At 41.4% G+C, this 18,020-nt stretch overlaps 1 protein-coding gene across 11 annotated transcripts in view; it reads left to right on the plus strand.

Moving 5' to 3' along the window:
* The window catches only part of LOC109898078 (receptor-type tyrosine-protein phosphatase F-like), a 405,249-nt gene that overhangs the window by 284,292 nt on the left and 102,937 nt on the right, over positions 1-18,020 (plus strand). For 6 of the 11 annotated variants that reach the window (XM_031833586.1, XM_031833587.1, XM_031833581.1 and 3 more), the window contains 2 exons: positions 1,972-1,983; positions 12,754-13,023. In XM_031833586.1, coding sequence (XP_031689446.1) covers positions 1,972-1,983; positions 12,754-13,023 — 282 coding nt within the window. The remainder of the gene's footprint in view (positions 1-1,971; positions 1,984-12,753; positions 13,024-18,020) is intronic. The other 5 variants (XM_031833590.1, XM_031833591.1, XM_031833582.1 and 2 more) reach the window with 1 other exon arrangement.

The raw sequence follows: 18,020 nt of genomic DNA on the forward strand, positions 1-18,020 counted from the left end.
ACATATGTGTTAAAATCCTGCAGTATTTCTCACCACCCATGCCTGCATCAATTTCTCACAGATAGAGTAGATTACATCTCACTCCCGGAGAGGAATTGCCTTTGAGAACTGAAAAGAGTCTTTTCGAGTGTTTTTTACACTGTGAAATATTCTTTTTGATTATTTTTCACTGCCAACCCTCAGTCCATAATGCGTTGCAATGGAGTTTAACTATACTGTTGAACATCATTTGAAAAAGAAAAACCCTTCATGCACTGTGCTGAAACATCACTCTACTAAACCTACAACTGAAGTCATCAAGGTCAAGACTACCAGCTTCTTTCCTATGTGTTTTCTTACAAATGTCTGTTTCTGTATAATGTAACACTGGGTTGTTCTGTCTCTGTACAACGTGTTCTTGTCTGAATGGGTCTAACCTCTATCTCTCCAGGTATTACACCACTCTACCAGGGGTGTAATTTCCTTAGCAAACGATGGTGCCTGAAAGCTCTCTCTCTGCTGCTAGAGAGAGAGAGGGAGAGAGAGTGAGAGAGATTTCTTCTCTCTCTTCTTTTCCATATTTGTACTTCTTCCTTTTCTCTTGTCTGTCTTTCTCAGCTTTTGCTTTCTGATCATCACTCTGTGTGTGGCGTGTCCTTGGCACTGACTCCATGTCCATTGCTGTGTTATGTCATATACACAGACTGTATATGGGAGTGTCCATTACACAAATGCTTATCCTGCTATAAAAAAAGAATAATTATACCATTGTCTGTGTGCTTTCCCATGTCTTTCCCAAGTGTCACCCAAGGTTTCATGTGTCTTGGGGTTTTCTGAGTTTCTCTGAAACTTGTGTACGTATGTGTGTCTGCTTTTATTTGTCTTTGTGTAGTGTGTGTGTGGGTGCGCTCGTGTGTCCGCGTGTGCGCATGCAGAGATCAAGATTAGAAACAAGCTTTAATACAAAGGAACCACATCTAGAATGCATAGACTCTTTAGATGCACTATACTCTGCTCATGTAGGTATAGGACTGTGCCCATGGGACATCATGTATAGGACATCATGAATGCCACAATCACTCATACTGGTTAAAGACTTCACCACCGTGACCCATTTGATCAATTCTGTCAGCACACAACAGTGGTATGAGGCCATTGCCTCAACATTGAGTGAGTGATGCACAGAGCTCTCTCTGTTGTCGGTGTACAACTCCGTGGTCAGGCCATTTTGTGTGCGAGTCAATAACTCTGAGTGTATGACTAGTCCAGAGCTAGTGACGGCCATGTTTGATGTTTGTATTCACATCCAGCCTCTCTGTCTCTGCTATCCTCAGTGGCTCTGCTAAGAAGGTGTCAATGGACAGAATAAATGTGGCTGCCTTAGCTAACAGCAGAACAGTATCTGCTTTGTGTGCATAATGAAGTCCGCTTGTCAGCCAGGGAGACTCTCTGCGACCAAAATGACACCCTATTCCTTTTCTAGTGCACTACTTTTGACCAGGGCCCATAGGGGTGCGATATATAGGAAATAGGGTGCCATTTGGGACGCAGATTCTCTGACTGTCTAATGGCATCTTAATACACAGGCTGCAGCCGATGGGTCTGAAGGGAAGGGCTTAGAGAACATGAGAGTAGTCAGGAACAGAGAGGAGTACGTGTGTGTGTGTGGGGGGGGGGGGGGGGGGGGGGCTAGGAGGAGTGTGTGCGTGTGTGTGTTTATATTTATGTCTGTACTGTATGAGATGTTGCTATGTGTGTGTTTTTGGAGTGTGGCTATCAGTGCACTGGCCTTTGTCTCCATAGTGTTTTCCTCACTCTCTCTATTATGGATAAGTGGAAAATGTTCCTGTTTTACTCTCTCTGTTTTTCCTTGTCTTCTTCCTCCTCTTCCTTTTTCTCTCTTGTTGGTTTTTCTCTTTTCTCTTTATTCCCCCCATCATCATCGCACTTCGCCATCCATAAAACAATCCAAACCTCACCAAATCCTCTCAGATCAACGAGAAGGTTGGTTTTTTTCACTCTTTACCTCCCTGCTCCTCCTTTGATACCCCACGGTATGCCAAGGCCCGGTGGGCTGGAGCCCGTCCCGGCCTGATGGGCCTCTCAGGAACCTTCCTGCCTCTACCAACCTGAACCTCCACTGTGCATCTCCTACCCTATCTCTACTGCTACCCTCTCTACTACTGCTATGCTGCTTGCCTCCACTCTAAACCCTCCACCATCTACATTGTTATAGGTCTTTGAATATCTCTGGCATGGATGGGTCTTCCCTGTCAGCTTCAGTCTGTTATGTATCTTCCTTGCCCACTTCCTTAGGTGATCCTCACATCACCTAGGGCATGTCTATTCCATCCCATCATCCTCTATGTTCACACTGTGTCCGTCCAACCATGGCTGTGTCCAATTGGCACCTTATTCCTTATAAAACGCAATACTTTTGGTCAGCGCCTCAAGTGCTCTGGTCAAAAGTGTGGCACTATATAGGGACAAGGGTGTCATTTCACTGTGAGCCTCAGCCCTCGCATCTGTGTTGCCACATGGACTCGTCATGGTCCCAGTCTAGCTGACTGCACAACTCTCATTTTACCTTACCTTGACTCGACTCTCACACAGTATATCAGCTGGTAGCATAGCTCTCCACCATACAGTCTTAGAGAAAACAGAGGTTTTCAATTAATTAATCAAGAAGAGTAGTTGGATGTATATATCTTTGGCATCTTGGGAGTAACAATAAGCTACCATTAGAAAGAATTGCAGCCTTGGTTATATCCATGGTTTATGAAAATGAGAAGCGTATGGGCTCTCACTGAGATTTCTCTGATGCAATGCATTATCATTGGTCTTCTGCAACAGTGGTTTCTCATTGTCTTTTAGGTATTTTACATCTGGGTTCAGGGAATAGATGTTGCATGAAGCTTAAGAGATCAGTACTATTTACATACAAGTTCAAATTTCAGTAAGTGCCCTTTTTTCCCACCACCCTGGAACGATGTTCCTATTTAGTAGAAGATGTTGTGTTATCCTGGTTAACAGTGAAAAGCCTTTTGAGTTTTCAATATTTAATCAGGCTAAAGCAGCTTTGATTGTTTATTGTGGATTCAACATTCAGTGCAGTATTCCAGATTTAGTTCATAGAACAATGTGAGCAGAGAACAGAGAGGGAGAGACTGCGGAGAAGATGAGAATAAAAGCAAACAAATCTGTTTAAAGACCCAGTGTGTTTTTCAGTAGTTTTTTTTCCCAGTTTCAAGCGTAACCCCAAAACAACAGGGGTCAATTATGAGACAAAGGAGTCTAAAATGGCATAATTTCAAAACCTTTTTTTTCCGTCCTTCACAAGTGTAGGACTTTGTCAAGTAAACTATTTACCATGTTTTCTCTGTTTTTAATTTAGGAATGAAATACAATCGTTCTTTTACTTGTGGTGCAACGCTGAACGTTTTGATTCAATAGTGCACTTTGTGATAAAAAAAAACACAAAATTTGGCACAGAGGTACAGTACTCGTCAAAGGTTTGGACAAACTTATTCATTCAAGGGTTTTTCTTTATTTTTACTATTTTCTTCATTGTAGAATAATAGTGAAGACATCAAAACTATGAAATAATACATATGGGATCATGTAGTAACCAAAAAAGTGTTAAACAAATCAAAATATATTTCGATTTTAGATTCTTCAAATTAGTGTCACGAACCGGCTCAAAGTTCGTAACAAAAAAAGGGAGACAACGTGGAGATAAGGAATAACAAAATATATTTATTAACTAAAGTAAACTAAATATAATTAACAACGGTGTGTGTAGTCAGTAGTCAGAAAGTGTAAGTGAGTGGTTGAGTGCATGAATGTGATAATGAGGGATGTTGAAAGGTGCCAACGCAAACAACCAAAAACAGCCACAAAAATGCCACAACCAAAATCTGTCTGCATGGAGAGAGTCTCCCCAATGAATGGGGAAGAGGTATATTCATCCTGGGACACACCCGAGCCCATGTGTTCTATTTCACTAATGACCCTCCCGGCTCCTCCCACTGACATCCTTTTAAGGAAAACAAGAGCAAAGAGACAGAATATGGCAGACAGAGTGGGAGGTCACAGTAGTCACCCTTTGCCTTGAGGACAGCTTTGCAACCTCTTTGCATTCTCTCAACCAGCTTCACCTGGAATGCTTTTCCAACAGTCTTGAAGGAGTTCCCACATTTGCTGAGCACTTGTTGGCTGCTTTTCTCATCCCAAACCATCTCAATTGGGTTGAGGTTGGGTGATTGGGGAGGCCATGTCATCTGTTGCAGCACTCCATCACTCTCCTCCTTGGTCAAATAGCCATTACACAGCCTGGAGATGTGTTGGGTCATTGTCCTATTGAAAAACAACTGATAGTCCCACTAAGCGCAAACCAGATGGGATGGCGTATCGCTGCAGAATGGTGTGTTAGCCATGCCGGTCTAGTGTGCCTTGACCTTCTCCTCCATACTTCACGGTGGGAACCACACATGCAGTTCACCTACTCTGCATCTCACAAAGACTTGGCGGTTGGAACCATAAATCTCAAATTTGGACGCTTCAGACCAAAGGAGATATTTCCACCACTTGTGTTTCTTGGCCCAAGCAAGTCTCTTCTTATTGTTGGTGTCCTTTAGTAGTGGTTTATTTGCAGCAATTCAACCATGAAGGCCTGATTCACGCAGTCCCCTCTGAACAGTTGATGTTGAGATGTCTGATACTTGAACTCTGTGAAGAATTTATTTGGGCTGCAATCTGAGGTGCAATTAACTCTAATGAATTTATCCTCTGGAGAAGAGGTAACTCTGGGTCTCCCTTTCATGTGGCGGTCCTCATGAGAGCCAGTTTCATTACAGCGCTTGATGATTTTTTCCGACAACACTTGAAAAAACTTTCTAAGTTCTTAAACTTTTCCGTATTGACTGACCTTCTTGTCTTAAACCTCCTGTTGTGTTTTAATTGTGGAAGTTATTTCTTTCTTAGTACGTTTAAGCCAATCAAATCAAATCAAATCAAATTTATTTATATAGCCATTCGTACATCAGCTGATATCTCAAAGTGCTGTACAGAAAACCAGCCTAAAACCCCAAACAGCAAGCAATGCAGGTGTAGAAGCACGGTGGCTAGGAAAAACTCACTAGAAAGGCCAAAACCTAGGAAGAAACCTAGAGAGGAACCAGGCTATGTGGAGTGGCCAGTCCTCTTCTGGCTGTGCTGGGTGGAGATTATAACAGAACATGGCCAAGCTGTTCAAATGTTCATAAATGACCAGCATGGTCGTATAATAATAAGGCAGAACAGTTGAAACTGGAGCAGCAGCACGGTCAGATGGACTGGGGACAGCAAGGAGTCATCATGTCAGGTAGTCCTGGGGCATGGTCCTAGGGCTCAGGTCCTCCGAGGGAGAGAAAGAAAGAGAGAATTAGAGAGAGCATATGTGGGGTGGCCAGTCCTCTTCTGGCTGTGCCGGGTGGAGATTATAACAGAACATGGCCAAGATGTTCAAATGTTCATAAATGACCAGCATGGTCAAATAATAATAAGGCAGAACAGTTGAAACTGGAGCAGCAGCACGGCCAGGTGGACTGGGGACAGCAAGGAGTCATCATGTCAGGTAGTCCTGGGGCATGGTCCTAGGGCTCAGGTCCTCCGAGAGAGAGAAAGAAAGAGAGAAGGAGAGAATTAGAGAACGCACACTTAGATTCACACAGGACACCGAATAGGACAGGAGAAGTACTCCAGATATAACAAACTGACCCTAGCCCCCCGACACAAACTACTGCAGCATAAATACTGGAGGCTGAGACAGGAGGGGTCAGGAGACACTGTGGCCCCATCCGAGGACACCCCCGAGCAGGGCCAAACAGGAAGGATATAACCCCACCCACTTTGCCAAAGCACAGCCCCCACACCACTAGAGGGATATCTTCAACCACCAACTTACCATCCTGAGACAAGGCTGAGTATAGCCCACAAAGATCTCCGCCATGGCACAACCCAATCAGTTGTGTTGTGACATGGTAGGGGTGGTATACAGAAATAGCCCGATTTGGTAAAAGACCAAGTCCATATTATGGCAAGAACAGCTCAAATAAGCAAAGAGAAATGACAGTCAATCATTACTTTAAGACATGAAGGTCAGTCAATCAGGAACATTTCAAGAACTCAGTGCAGTTGCAAAAACCATCAAGCGCTATGATGAAACTGGCTCTCATGAGGACCACCACAGGAAAGGAAAACCCCTGAGTTACCTCTGCTCCAGAGGATAAGTTCACTAGAGTTTACTGCAACTCAGATTGCAGCCCAAATAAATGCTAATTAATTCTGTGTTCCCTGTCCAAAATGACCGCCTCATTATAACTGATTATGAATCCATAATAATCCATATATCATCACCTAATGTTGTGTTAGATCTTTTTATAAACTTAAGTTCTTGTGTACATTACAAGTTTTGAACTTCTATTTGCTATTCATGGCCTGTAGGCCTTATTGACCTGAGCTCATAAAAGTTGTTTTGAGTAATAAAAAAAAAGCATAATGTTTGGATTATTTTGACTAACAAATACTCAGATGAAACATATTGTGCTATTTATCACAGACTACTTTGTGTCAAAGTTTAACAAGGACTCTCTCCTCCTCACCAGTGTCATGATCAAAGATATGATCAAGAGCCTCACATACAATATTTCATTTGGTCATTTTGCTGCCACAATACGAATTATGAGCAAGCCCTCAAAAAAGCTTTATATACCAGAGCTGCGAGAAAAGTTCTGTAGTTCTGTGTGAGAATGCCAACAGGTGTGGTTCCTGTGGAAGAAGGGGAGTGAGGTGTGTGTGTGTGTGTGTGTGTGTGTGTGTGTGTGTGTGTGTGTGTGTGTGTGTGTGTGTGTGTGTGTGTGTGTGTGTGTGTGTGTGTGTGTGTGTGTGTGTGTGTGTGTGTGTGTGTGTGTGCGTGTGTGTGCGTGCGCTCGAACACACATGCATGTGGGGCTCTGGAGAGGAAGTGTGTCCATCTGATGAATGGGAATGTGCCTGAACTCAGTTTTTACACTAATTGTAGTCTCACCCATTAATTTGTAATAACAGGTCATTTTTGACCGGGACCACCAGAGGTGTACAAAAGTTAAACAAAACACCCAAAATGTAATGAAAATCATCTAAATGTATTTGGTGTGTTCAGGTGCCCTGTGTGGACAAAGTCATGGAACCTTATGACAATCATATTAAATGAACTACATTTTTCAGAGACAAATCAGTCCAATTTGACCGGAACTCCACTATTATTCTACAATGTAGAAAATAGTCAAAAATAAAGAAAATCCCTTGAACGAGTAGGTGTGTCCAAACTTTTGAATGGTATTGTAGGAGCCACCCCAGATTTGGTCCCTGGGGGGTGTGGCAGTGGCAGTGTTCTACCTGTTTAAATATATGCTTATTTTGGGGAATTTCAACCATTGACTTGTGTAACAAAAGGTTTATTAAAGTGGTACTTTGCAATCATTACCAATTTGTCGCATTTAAGCAAAAATATGTCGGCGCCTCTAGGGTTAAATTGCTGAGCTGAGAAGGTGTCTCTCTGTGGGAGAGATGGATAAAAACCGTCTCAGCTACCCACACTTTCAGCCAACTCACACATCAGCAAGGCACTTTCTAAAATGGAGGTCTGTGCCCTCTGACAATTTACCTCCCATTAATCCCAGACAGTCTCATGTCTTTTCTCGAATAAAAAAAAAGGACTACGTTTAAGATAGTTAACTGATTCCTTTCCTCTCTGTGAGAAATGTGAGAAATATTAACTTACATTGCCTTCGGAAAGTATTCACACCCCTTTACTGTTTCCACATTCTGTTGTGTGACAGCCTGAATATAACATGGATTATATTGAGATTTTGTGTCACTGACCTACAAATAATACCCAATAATGTCCAAAGTGAAATTTTGTTTTTAGAGTCAAAAAGTATTCAGCCCATTTGTCATGGCAAGCCTAAATAAGTTCAGGGGGGACTTTTTGTATCAATATCAAAACATTTCTTGGTAACAATTAAGTACCTTAATATAATAGATTTCCATTAAAATGGGCAAAAATTTATTTTAGCAACAAAAAAAAGTATTTTGCTAGGACTGTCTGGGAGTCATCTGAGTGGTGAGGGGAAAACTGAAAACTAGCTGTTATTGGCAGAGAGGCTTGGAACTCTCTTTGTTATCGGTCTATTAACCAATATACCTCACGGAGATGTCACCATGGAAAGTCGAAACTCCCGCCCATGCAAACCTGCTGATTAGAAGGGCCTGTTGGTGTCTTCAACCAGCAACTATCAGGAAATGTTTTCACACTTTTACAGTGTTAGTTTCATCAGCCATGTTATAATATGGTAAAAAAAACACAGGCAAAACAGAATTCTGACAACACTGGGTCTTTAGCAAATCACATGTTAATATGCATGGACTCAGTCTGAGTGCAATAATAGTGGTTAACTTGATTTCTGAATGACTACCCAATCTCTGTACCCCACACATACAATTATCTGTAAGGTCCCTTAGTCAAATACTGAATTTCAAGCACAGATTCTATCACAAAGACCAGGGAGATTTTCCACAGCCTCATCATGATCATAGCTGCTCTGTAGCTAGCTAGTAATTGGCTTGATGCTTTGCTTGCCTTGTGCCTGGGCTGCCGCATGCCTTGCTTGACAATATTTGTGTGCCTAAAATCTGTGTGCAACCACGATTGTGCTTCCACCCCTACCCCCCTCAGCTCCAAAGCCTTTTCTTTTTCCAATCCCAAATCCTTCCTTCCTTCCCTCTTTCTCTTCCCCCTCTTTCTCTGTGGCATGCCAATGAAGATAAGTGCGTGTCTGCATTATAACTGCCAGCTTCTCATGTTGCTACTGCTGATGCTACTTCCTCTGATACTAAAACTGTTCACTTGAAACCAGTGACTATACCCCACAGTGTCACTCGCTTCTACGACGATGACGAGTTCTCCTCCTCCACCACTTCCTGGTGACCTTTAACCTTTAACATGTGTCCTCCATAGCCAATAATAACTCAGATAACCCCTTGTTATAACCTCACTCAGTCAGCCAATCAACAACAACCATCATGTCACGCTGTGACCATTTTCCATATCCATTGGTAACCTCCAACCTCCTTATCCTTCTAATAATGTACACAGTGACTAACGTTGGTTTGTTATGATTCCTCCTGCCCTGCATTGCGCTGTCCAGCATGTCACGTTGACAGCTCACAGACTCCAATCTAACACATTGGTTAATTTCCTCTGAAAAGCTCAGAGTTAGTAGACCATTGGCCTCAATTTGATTACAGAGGAACAGATATATAAATCTCAAAATCTCAGCATTTACTTGACTTGAATGAATCACACGCAGACTTTCTGCATACAGAGATGGTACACATGGCACACATACAGTATGCATACAATACACACAAAAAAACATGCAAAAGAAATGCAAAATCTAAGTCTCTACTTAGGTACGGTAAGGTGAATACTGCAGTAGAGAAAGATTGCCCATGTTCAGGACATAGGCTAAATAAAAATGTGATTTTGTTAGATAACACCCAACTGTGGTTCATTATGGGTATCTTGAAGTCCCTCAGTTCTTGTTGCCCTCCTGTAGACTACAGTACTGCATGAGGGGGGGGGGGGGGGGTGAAAGGATGGAGGAAGGGAGAGAGAAAGAAGGGAGAAGAGGGTAGCAACCTCACCTCACACCCCATACACCATTCAAGTCACTTAAAAACTGAGACGTTTGTATTAGAAGAAGAAGAAAAAACTATTTTGGTGCCATGCTAGCTTCAAAACCAGCTTGGAGATATTTACAGTATTTAGATGTAACTGCTGGTCAGCCAGGCAGGGCCGGTGGGCCCTAGAATACTGTAAGTACTACATTACTATGCCTGCATCATTTTGCTGTGGTAAAGAAATAAGCAGGTGATTTCTTAGTCATGATGATAAACACAGTACTTTAAGAGTTGTGATGTGAATAATGTTGCCTCTATTTTATCTTCAAGCACAAAACAGGGGTCTGCTAGAGTTCTCCCCTTGCATCCCAAATGAAATCCTGTTCCATCCCAAATGGCACCCTATTCCCTACATGGTGTATTACTTTTCACCAGAACCCAAACCATTTGGGACGCAACCTCTTTCTCAGCGAACGGCTCTTTGTTGGGCTGCAACCTTGCATTTTTCCTGAGCAAAGAGAGAAAATTGGGAACGTTAGTTATCTTACTGATGATTAAGAGTCTCAGCGCTGTCTGAAAGGGGATCGTTTTGCGGGTAGCTTAATGTGAGATCCTGCAGACCATCTGTGTGTGTGTTGGGAGATCAATTGGGAATTGAAAAGTCAAGGCCTGGTTTTTGCTGCTTGCTGTGCCTCACCTGCACAACGATTTGCAACCTCCGCTTACAACCTCCACTCTGTGAGATTATAGTCACAGAAATACAGTCATATAGTATGAGATTGGCAGTAGTGGTACCCTGATATATCTAAAAGTTTGGCAACTCCGACTTTCTTAGTTTTTGACCTGAGATCACCCAAACTGGAATCACGGAATGGCACATAACTGTGGCCTATACCCAGCCTCGAACAGCCAGCCCCCTCCCCTCGTCTCACCACTCTCGCTCTCGCCCTCCCTCTCTCTCTCTGTCTCTTACCCTCCTCTCCTCCTTCCCCCCCTCTGGTTTTGCCCCTGTTGTCCATGTCACGTGCCTCAGGCGATGTCCGTCTCCGTGGCAACCCATGTTAATGCCAGCCATCTGTATCACAGAGCGTGCAGGTAGCCTAGCGGTTAAGAGCGTTGGGCCAGTAACCCAAAGGTTGCTGGTTTGATTCCCCGAGCTGGCTAGGTGAAAACTCTCTGTGCCCTTGAGCAAGGCAGGTAACCCTAACTGCTCTGTATAAGAGTGTCTGCTAAAATGTAAATGATGGTTCTCTCTTTCCCTCCGGTCCCAGCAGACAGACAATGCAGCCCTTGTCTTTGCAGCGACGACAGCCAACATGACTATCTATCACCTCTCCTCACTGACTGACTGAGCCCATGCAAATACACATTCATTTATCACAGTGATTCCTCACTTGGTTGGAGCTAATTAACTTACTGCTGTGCTTGAGTGAGCCAAATGAAGACATTATGTGCGCATACATCCTCTTTCAGTTTATTTGTTCAAAGTAGTACCGCTCTCAAATTATACAACATTAGCTATACCCTGCTGTGTTTCCGACCTGTTTGTCGGAAGTCTACAACAGCTCAATACATCTCACTTGGTGCTCTGGTTGAGTCAACGTTGTTTCCACATAATTTCAATGAAATGACATTGAACTAACGTGGAATAGACATTGAACTGACTGACGTCTCTGCCCAGCAAAAATTATACATTGGAGGTGGCGACTAGTAATGTTTTTGGTTGCTTGTACATTTCTATTTATACCTTTTTTGGAAGTACATACCAGCCATAACGGGAGTAAGTGAAGATAGTTGCTCAGGGAAACGTATCGAACTTACTTTGACATTATAACGCTTGCATAGCTGTCTAATGGGAGTTTGAATCTGAGCTTCCTGGGCGTTAGAGAGGAGACATGTCACAGTCATCGTCAACATCTCTAACGCACAGATACTGCGTCAGGTTTCCACTAGCTTCCACAGCCACAAAGTCAAGTTAATTTAAGGTTAGCGTAAGGCATACGGTTAGCAGTGTGATTAAGGTTAGGGTGAATGTTAGAATTAGGTTTAAAATCAGATTTTAAGAAGATAAATTGCCCAGATTGGCAGGGTTTATGACTTTATGGCTGTGTTAACTAGTGACAACCCTCTCCCGCCTCAATTTAGAGCCACGCCTCAAAGTTGTGTTTCGCTCAGAATTTGAATAGATTAGCATGTCACTCAGTAAATCCACATAACATAAATTCCAAAAAGTGCCACTGTTACCAGGCTTTATGTGACATTTGAGCCTGGGTACAAGGTCAGATCTGTCATAAACCTCTGTGTCTCTCCCTGTTTGACTCACACAGCATGTAGATCTCCCCTCCCCTTTCTATTTAGTTAGACCAAGAAGAAACATGGTGAAATATAGAATATTCAGAATCTAAACTTAAATTATACCACAGTGAAACACATTTTGTGACCATTCTCAGCCTTCCTAGTCAAGGAGTGTGTGTGAGCACTTTTGCTGCCATGCCGTTGAGCTATGTATATTTAATGCATGCAAAGTGAGTAGCATTGCAACATTAATTCAGACATAATGAGCAGTACTTCCCAGCACTTAAGGGGACTTCTAATGGTGTATGGTAGATAACAAGGGAGAAGAAACCTCTTCTATTCACTCACACTTAGAGACAAAACGAGTGTTAGATAGCTAGCTTACTCTGAGTATGGTAGGGAAGCTATAGACTAACAGCAGTAATAAGCTCCAGGTGTGTCTTAATCCACATACCAAAGAAGGAAATCCAAAGGCACTCGTGAGAAATCCAGCCTTATAGGCCACCGTAGGCATTTTTTTCCAAATTTAACATGAAAGGGGAGGAAAGTCCTATTTCACTGTTGAGTAATAGATAGATACATCACATGTGGTCCCACCCTAACTAACTATAGCAGAGTTGCCATAGGCCTCTATTGTCCCAGAGAACAGTGGTATACCCTGCAGCAACAGCCAGGCCTGACCATTGAGGTATTGAGCTATCCCAGCCAACCATGCAGTGTCTCACATCAAACCTCCACTTCTTCTGCCTCTCACACCCCTATGCTCTCCCCCTGCAGTGAGGCGTGTGCCACCCCGGTTCTCCATCCCTCCCAACAACCACGAGGTGATGCCGGGTGGCAGCGTGAACCTGACGTGCGTGGCGGTGGGAGCACCCATGCCCTACGTCAAGTGGATGATGGGGGTGGTAGACCTGACTAAGGAAGAAGAGATGCCCATTGGGAGGAATGTTTTGGAGGTCACCAATATTCTGCAGTCTGCCAACTACACCTGCGTGGCGATATCGTCGCTTGGTATGATCGAGACCACTGCACAGATCACTGTCAAAGGTGAGAGGGCTGGGAGAAGTGTGAGAGAGGGGGTGTGGGAGTTTGAGTGTTTGTTTTGCCTGGTATTTTGTATTTTATTTGGATCCCCAGTAGCTGTTGCGAAGGTGGGAGCTGCTCTTCCTGGGGTCCACACAAAACATGACATAATACAGAATATTAATAGACAAGAACAGCTCAAGGACAGAACTACATCAATTAAAAAATGGCGCACGTAGCCTGGGATGCAGTGAATTAGCTATGTTTGGTATCTAGCAAAGTAGCCCTCATTCAAGATCAACATGTCAACATCCAAAATCAATAGATGGATCTGGATCAAGATCAACATCCAAAATCAATAGATGGATCTGGATCAAGATCAACATCCAAAGGAGATATTTTAGATGAATATTAGATGGACATGTTAAAAATGTCTCACTATGTCTTGGACTGCACTATAAGAGCTTGATATTCATGAATCATGATCCATTACACCTAATGGCACAACAAGCTTAATACTAATATAGAAATATACTTTTCTTTCTTTAAACATGTATACAGCATTGTGTGAAAGAATAAAAAAGTCTAAAAATGATTTACCCACAATCCTCTAAAAGCAGAGTCATACGGCAAGATATGAAATGCAAGGTGATAAAAATGAACTTCCAATGAATCATTTAATCACTCGATTTTCTCTTTCTTTGGTTTTCCTTATATAAAATATATTTCGAGCAACATATTAAATTGGATTTATTAGTAGATTATATTGGTAAAATTAAATGAACAAATCACTGAAACAACTTGCCTACGTTTTTCTATTATTTTTGGGGGTATTTTGACAGAGGGGATACAGATAGGTGGGAGAAACAGATTGAAGGGTTGGAGAGGGGAATTTAACCCATGTCTTTGGTGGGGAGAGGGGTGATATGGGTCTAAGCCGGGTGCGTTTCCACCAGACCATGGGCTCTGCATGACTTGCATTCATTTGTATTAACACTAGAACTGCTGAGCCTTGATGGACCCAACATTCTAACAGTGTAATTGATATATTTCAAATGCTATTGCAAAAAATATATAATTTGGTTGTGTTAATGAAGGCCTTGGGCAACATTAGAATACGATATATATTTTATTTCAAATAACACATTAGTTTATGTTACTGTAGGCTATATGTAAAAAAAAAAAACATATGTGTTGAAACATGGTAACAGCTTCTTTTTATAATGACAAACATTATATTAATACCCCAATCACCAAGACCAACGGTCAAAGGACGAAGCGGTCAAATGATGAAAACATCAGTAGCCTAAACATCATTACAAGCGCCAAGTGTCTTGATAAATAGTCAAACTCGGCACAAAAGCAATAATGGCATTACACCGAGTAGAAGTGTTGTTATAACAGCAGTCAGAAATAGTCCATCATTGTCAGCTCATGCTTACATTACATGGTGTCAGTTAGGTTTTATTTAGCCATTATTCCTTGTCCTAAGAGTCTTTGTAACTTGCTTGACCCACTTTGACATACGTTGGCTTGCTTGTAGCACGTAATGGTCTCCGGTTTTCTCTTTGTGTTCCCATTGTCTTGTCATTCTTCATCACCATTGTGGAGTACAACTGCTGTGCAGGTGCCTTATTTTGCACAGAGGGAGGGAACTCCTGTCTCACTTTGTTCACGGTGCTGGCCAGGCTTGTTTTCTTTGCAAGCAAATTGTTCACCAATGACAGTGAAGTTAAGAAATTGTCCATGGTGACATTTTTGGCTATTTCCAATGTAAGGTTCCACAAGCCCCATCACCACATTCTCTGACACTCACTCACCTACTGCCCGATGTGGATATTTTCCCAGATGAAAACCGTTCAGCATCTTAACAATTACGCACACACTCTCATTGGGTAACCTGCTCCAAGTAGGCCAGAGAAGACTGATAAGACTGATAAGACTGCTTTTATTTGGTGGACTGAAATAGGGTACATATTAGACTGGATCAATGCAATAGAATGGCTCGCCTTGTTCTTCATTCACAATTGGTGACGACATAATGATGCATTGTTCGTTTCCCCTCGTTCATCAACTCAAAGCCATCATATTTTACGTAATTGATTTAATCTGGTGTTATATGTGTGAAATTAGTTTCGGTATAGTCTGGGTTCAGTTTCGTGGCAATTATCGGGGTGATTATCAGATGGGCACTGCACTTTCAACTGTGGGAAGAAGGAGAGGAGCAGGCCCTACTGTTTGGAGAAGGAGGGGGAATGTGGGAAAACCATAAAAAAAATGGCATGCCCTCCTTAAACTTGTTATAACTCCAGTTCTGTTTGTGATATTAAGATTCGAATAACAACAGTGTGTTGAATGGATTTATTTAGGAAAAGTCAAGGATGGAGGGGGGCATGACTTAAAACATGGCAGAGTAATAATACATTATAATTCATGAGGAGTCAAATTTACTGCTTTAGCGGTTCTAGCAGTATATGTATTATTATAAATTCTAACAGTGTGGCTGTGTGGTTGAGTGGATACAATTCCAACAAAATGTATCATCTTGCTTCCCCTCCTGTTTCTAATCTGTCTAAATAAAGCATTGAAAAAATAAAGGTGGAATTCCACCAAAAATATTCTCCATAGGCCCTTATCAGTCAATGTTTAGGCCGTAAACCATTTGCATTTCAATACCATTGATTGTATGATAAACATAGTGTTTGTGTTTTGATGCTAACTTTTACATGCACTGAAACCCAATAAAGTGTTTTCACAACACTCTCTTAAAACCCCAATTTTCAGGTTAAAGAACTACTTTGGGCGACTTAATTTCTGTTTTAAAGCACTTACATTGGATTTACATTGAAGCACCCTCCAAACGATTTCAGCTTAGGTGCTCTACTTTTCATGGTTTCATTACACAGTCATGGTATTTTTACAGTACAGATGACAGTGTGTTCATTAATACTGTCATCAATAATTCAATATGGCTGAAACTTTACCTTCCTGAAAACCTAACTATGACAAAGTACCGAGATGACAAAGTAGCGAGCAAAGCGTTTTGTGTTTACTTTCCAATTACAATGGGATCCTGCTTTCGGGAAATACAGTAGGCTTTCTCACTGCTTCAAATATGAAAGGCACAAAGTAATATTTTATTAATTTTTTAAGGAAGGGTCTTAGCTATGGACTAATGATTCCAGATCGAATTGGCCAAAGACTCAGTTGAACATTTAATTTACTACTTTGTTCATTGCATGTGAAATGCTTGAAGCCCAAATCAGTTCTCATATCATCTCTACATCCTCTGAGTTTAGTGAGTTGAGTACATGGAGAGATAATGAAGTCAGTTCCTTCTTCTAGGGATTAATATTTGCACTGGCTGAAACAACACATAATATGAGATTATTTGTGACGCTCAAATACCTATCAGTCTAACCAATCATTAATTCACTAGAGTTATTATAGAGAATCTCAGTTATTTCAAATATTTTTTGAAGAGGAGAGCACTACTACTTCTAGTAAAAAAAGGTTTCTGGCTCATTAACATATTTAAGGCGTGCCTTGTAAGAGACTATATTTGTTGCACCTGTGAGTGAGAATGCTGTACCCCCACAGAATACAGTAATATACTATATTTTCTCAATTCTACCAACCTTGTCCTGAAACTTTACAGTGTCTTATTGGCACTGCTGCCAGTAATTTACTCTCGTTCAGAATTCGCTACCAATTTTGCATTTTTGGAGCATCAACAACCTTTTGACCACATGTGGGTGTGTGGTAATGTTTCTCAAGCATTAACATATTTTGAGGCATGTCTTGTATAAGGCTATATTTGTTGCACCCATTGAGAGTGCTGTACCAATTTAAGTGATATGTGGTTCCCTAACAATTGCACTTAAATAGGGAACAGATCAGAGTGACAGCAAGTCTCAAATCTTTAACGGTTGAGCGGCTAGCAATTTCATTTTGATCTGTTTTGCCCTGTAGTCACTATCAGTTTAGAAGCCGTTCTTAAGGCCTAAAGTGCAAGTGATATAAAACACCTAATATCAGTTGGTATGCTGCAATAAATAATTAAATATTCACCATTAGCAAATGCTGAATGGATTTTCAGTTTAATTCAACAATAAAATACTTTATTGATGTTTTTGCTTTAAATTCACTGCAGCATACTGTAAATGATGGTGCATTGAGAAATATTGTGGGAAGAGAAAGAATTGCTGGCTCAGTAACATTCAGTATTTTAAGGTGTGCCTTGTCAGTGGCTATATTTGTTTTGGCCTGTTAGTGAGAGTCCTGTACCATTTTAAGTGATATATTGTAGTAGTTCCCTAACAATTAAATGTATATAGGGAACAGGTCAGAGTAGTGGCAGGTCTTAAACCTTTTAATGGTTGACTATGTCCATTTGATCTGTTTAGCCCTGTAATAATGGCCTGATTGGCATCCTTTGTCCAGGCCTCTAGAAGTACAAGTGATATTAAACACCCAGTATTCATTAGTATGCTATAATATGCAAATGCATACAGCCAACCTGCTTGCTCTAATCCCTTGTAATTACTGTAGGATTTTTTTAAAACAGTTTAATAGTCACTTGTACTTTGTTTCATTGCTCTGGCATCATGTTTAGGCCTCTAGATGTACAAGTGATATAAAACACCCAGTATTCATTAGTATGCTATAATATGCAAATGCATACAGCCAACCTGCTTGCTCTAATCCCTTGTAATTACTGTAGGATTTTTTAAATTTATTACAGTTTAATAGTCACTTGTACTTTGTTTCATTGCTCTGGCATTAAGTTAACGTCAATATCTCACTATTGTATTGGCACTTTCCATAGATAGTCAGAATCATATTATAAGATGTATTGTTGTAATTATAATTATTTTGAAGACCAGTGCATCCTTAAATACAACAACATGTTCAGTAACGGTTATAGAAACGTTTTACTTGCAATGACTGTAATATGTGTTTGTTTTATCTACCGTGGTTGAATGCACTGACTGTAAGTTGTTAAGGACAAGAGCACCCGC

The sequence above is a fragment of the Oncorhynchus kisutch genome, linkage group LG10 (assembly GCF_002021735.2).
Source record: "Oncorhynchus kisutch isolate 150728-3 linkage group LG10, Okis_V2, whole genome shotgun sequence".
Classification (NCBI taxonomy): domain Eukaryota; kingdom Metazoa; phylum Chordata; class Actinopteri; order Salmoniformes; family Salmonidae; genus Oncorhynchus; species Oncorhynchus kisutch.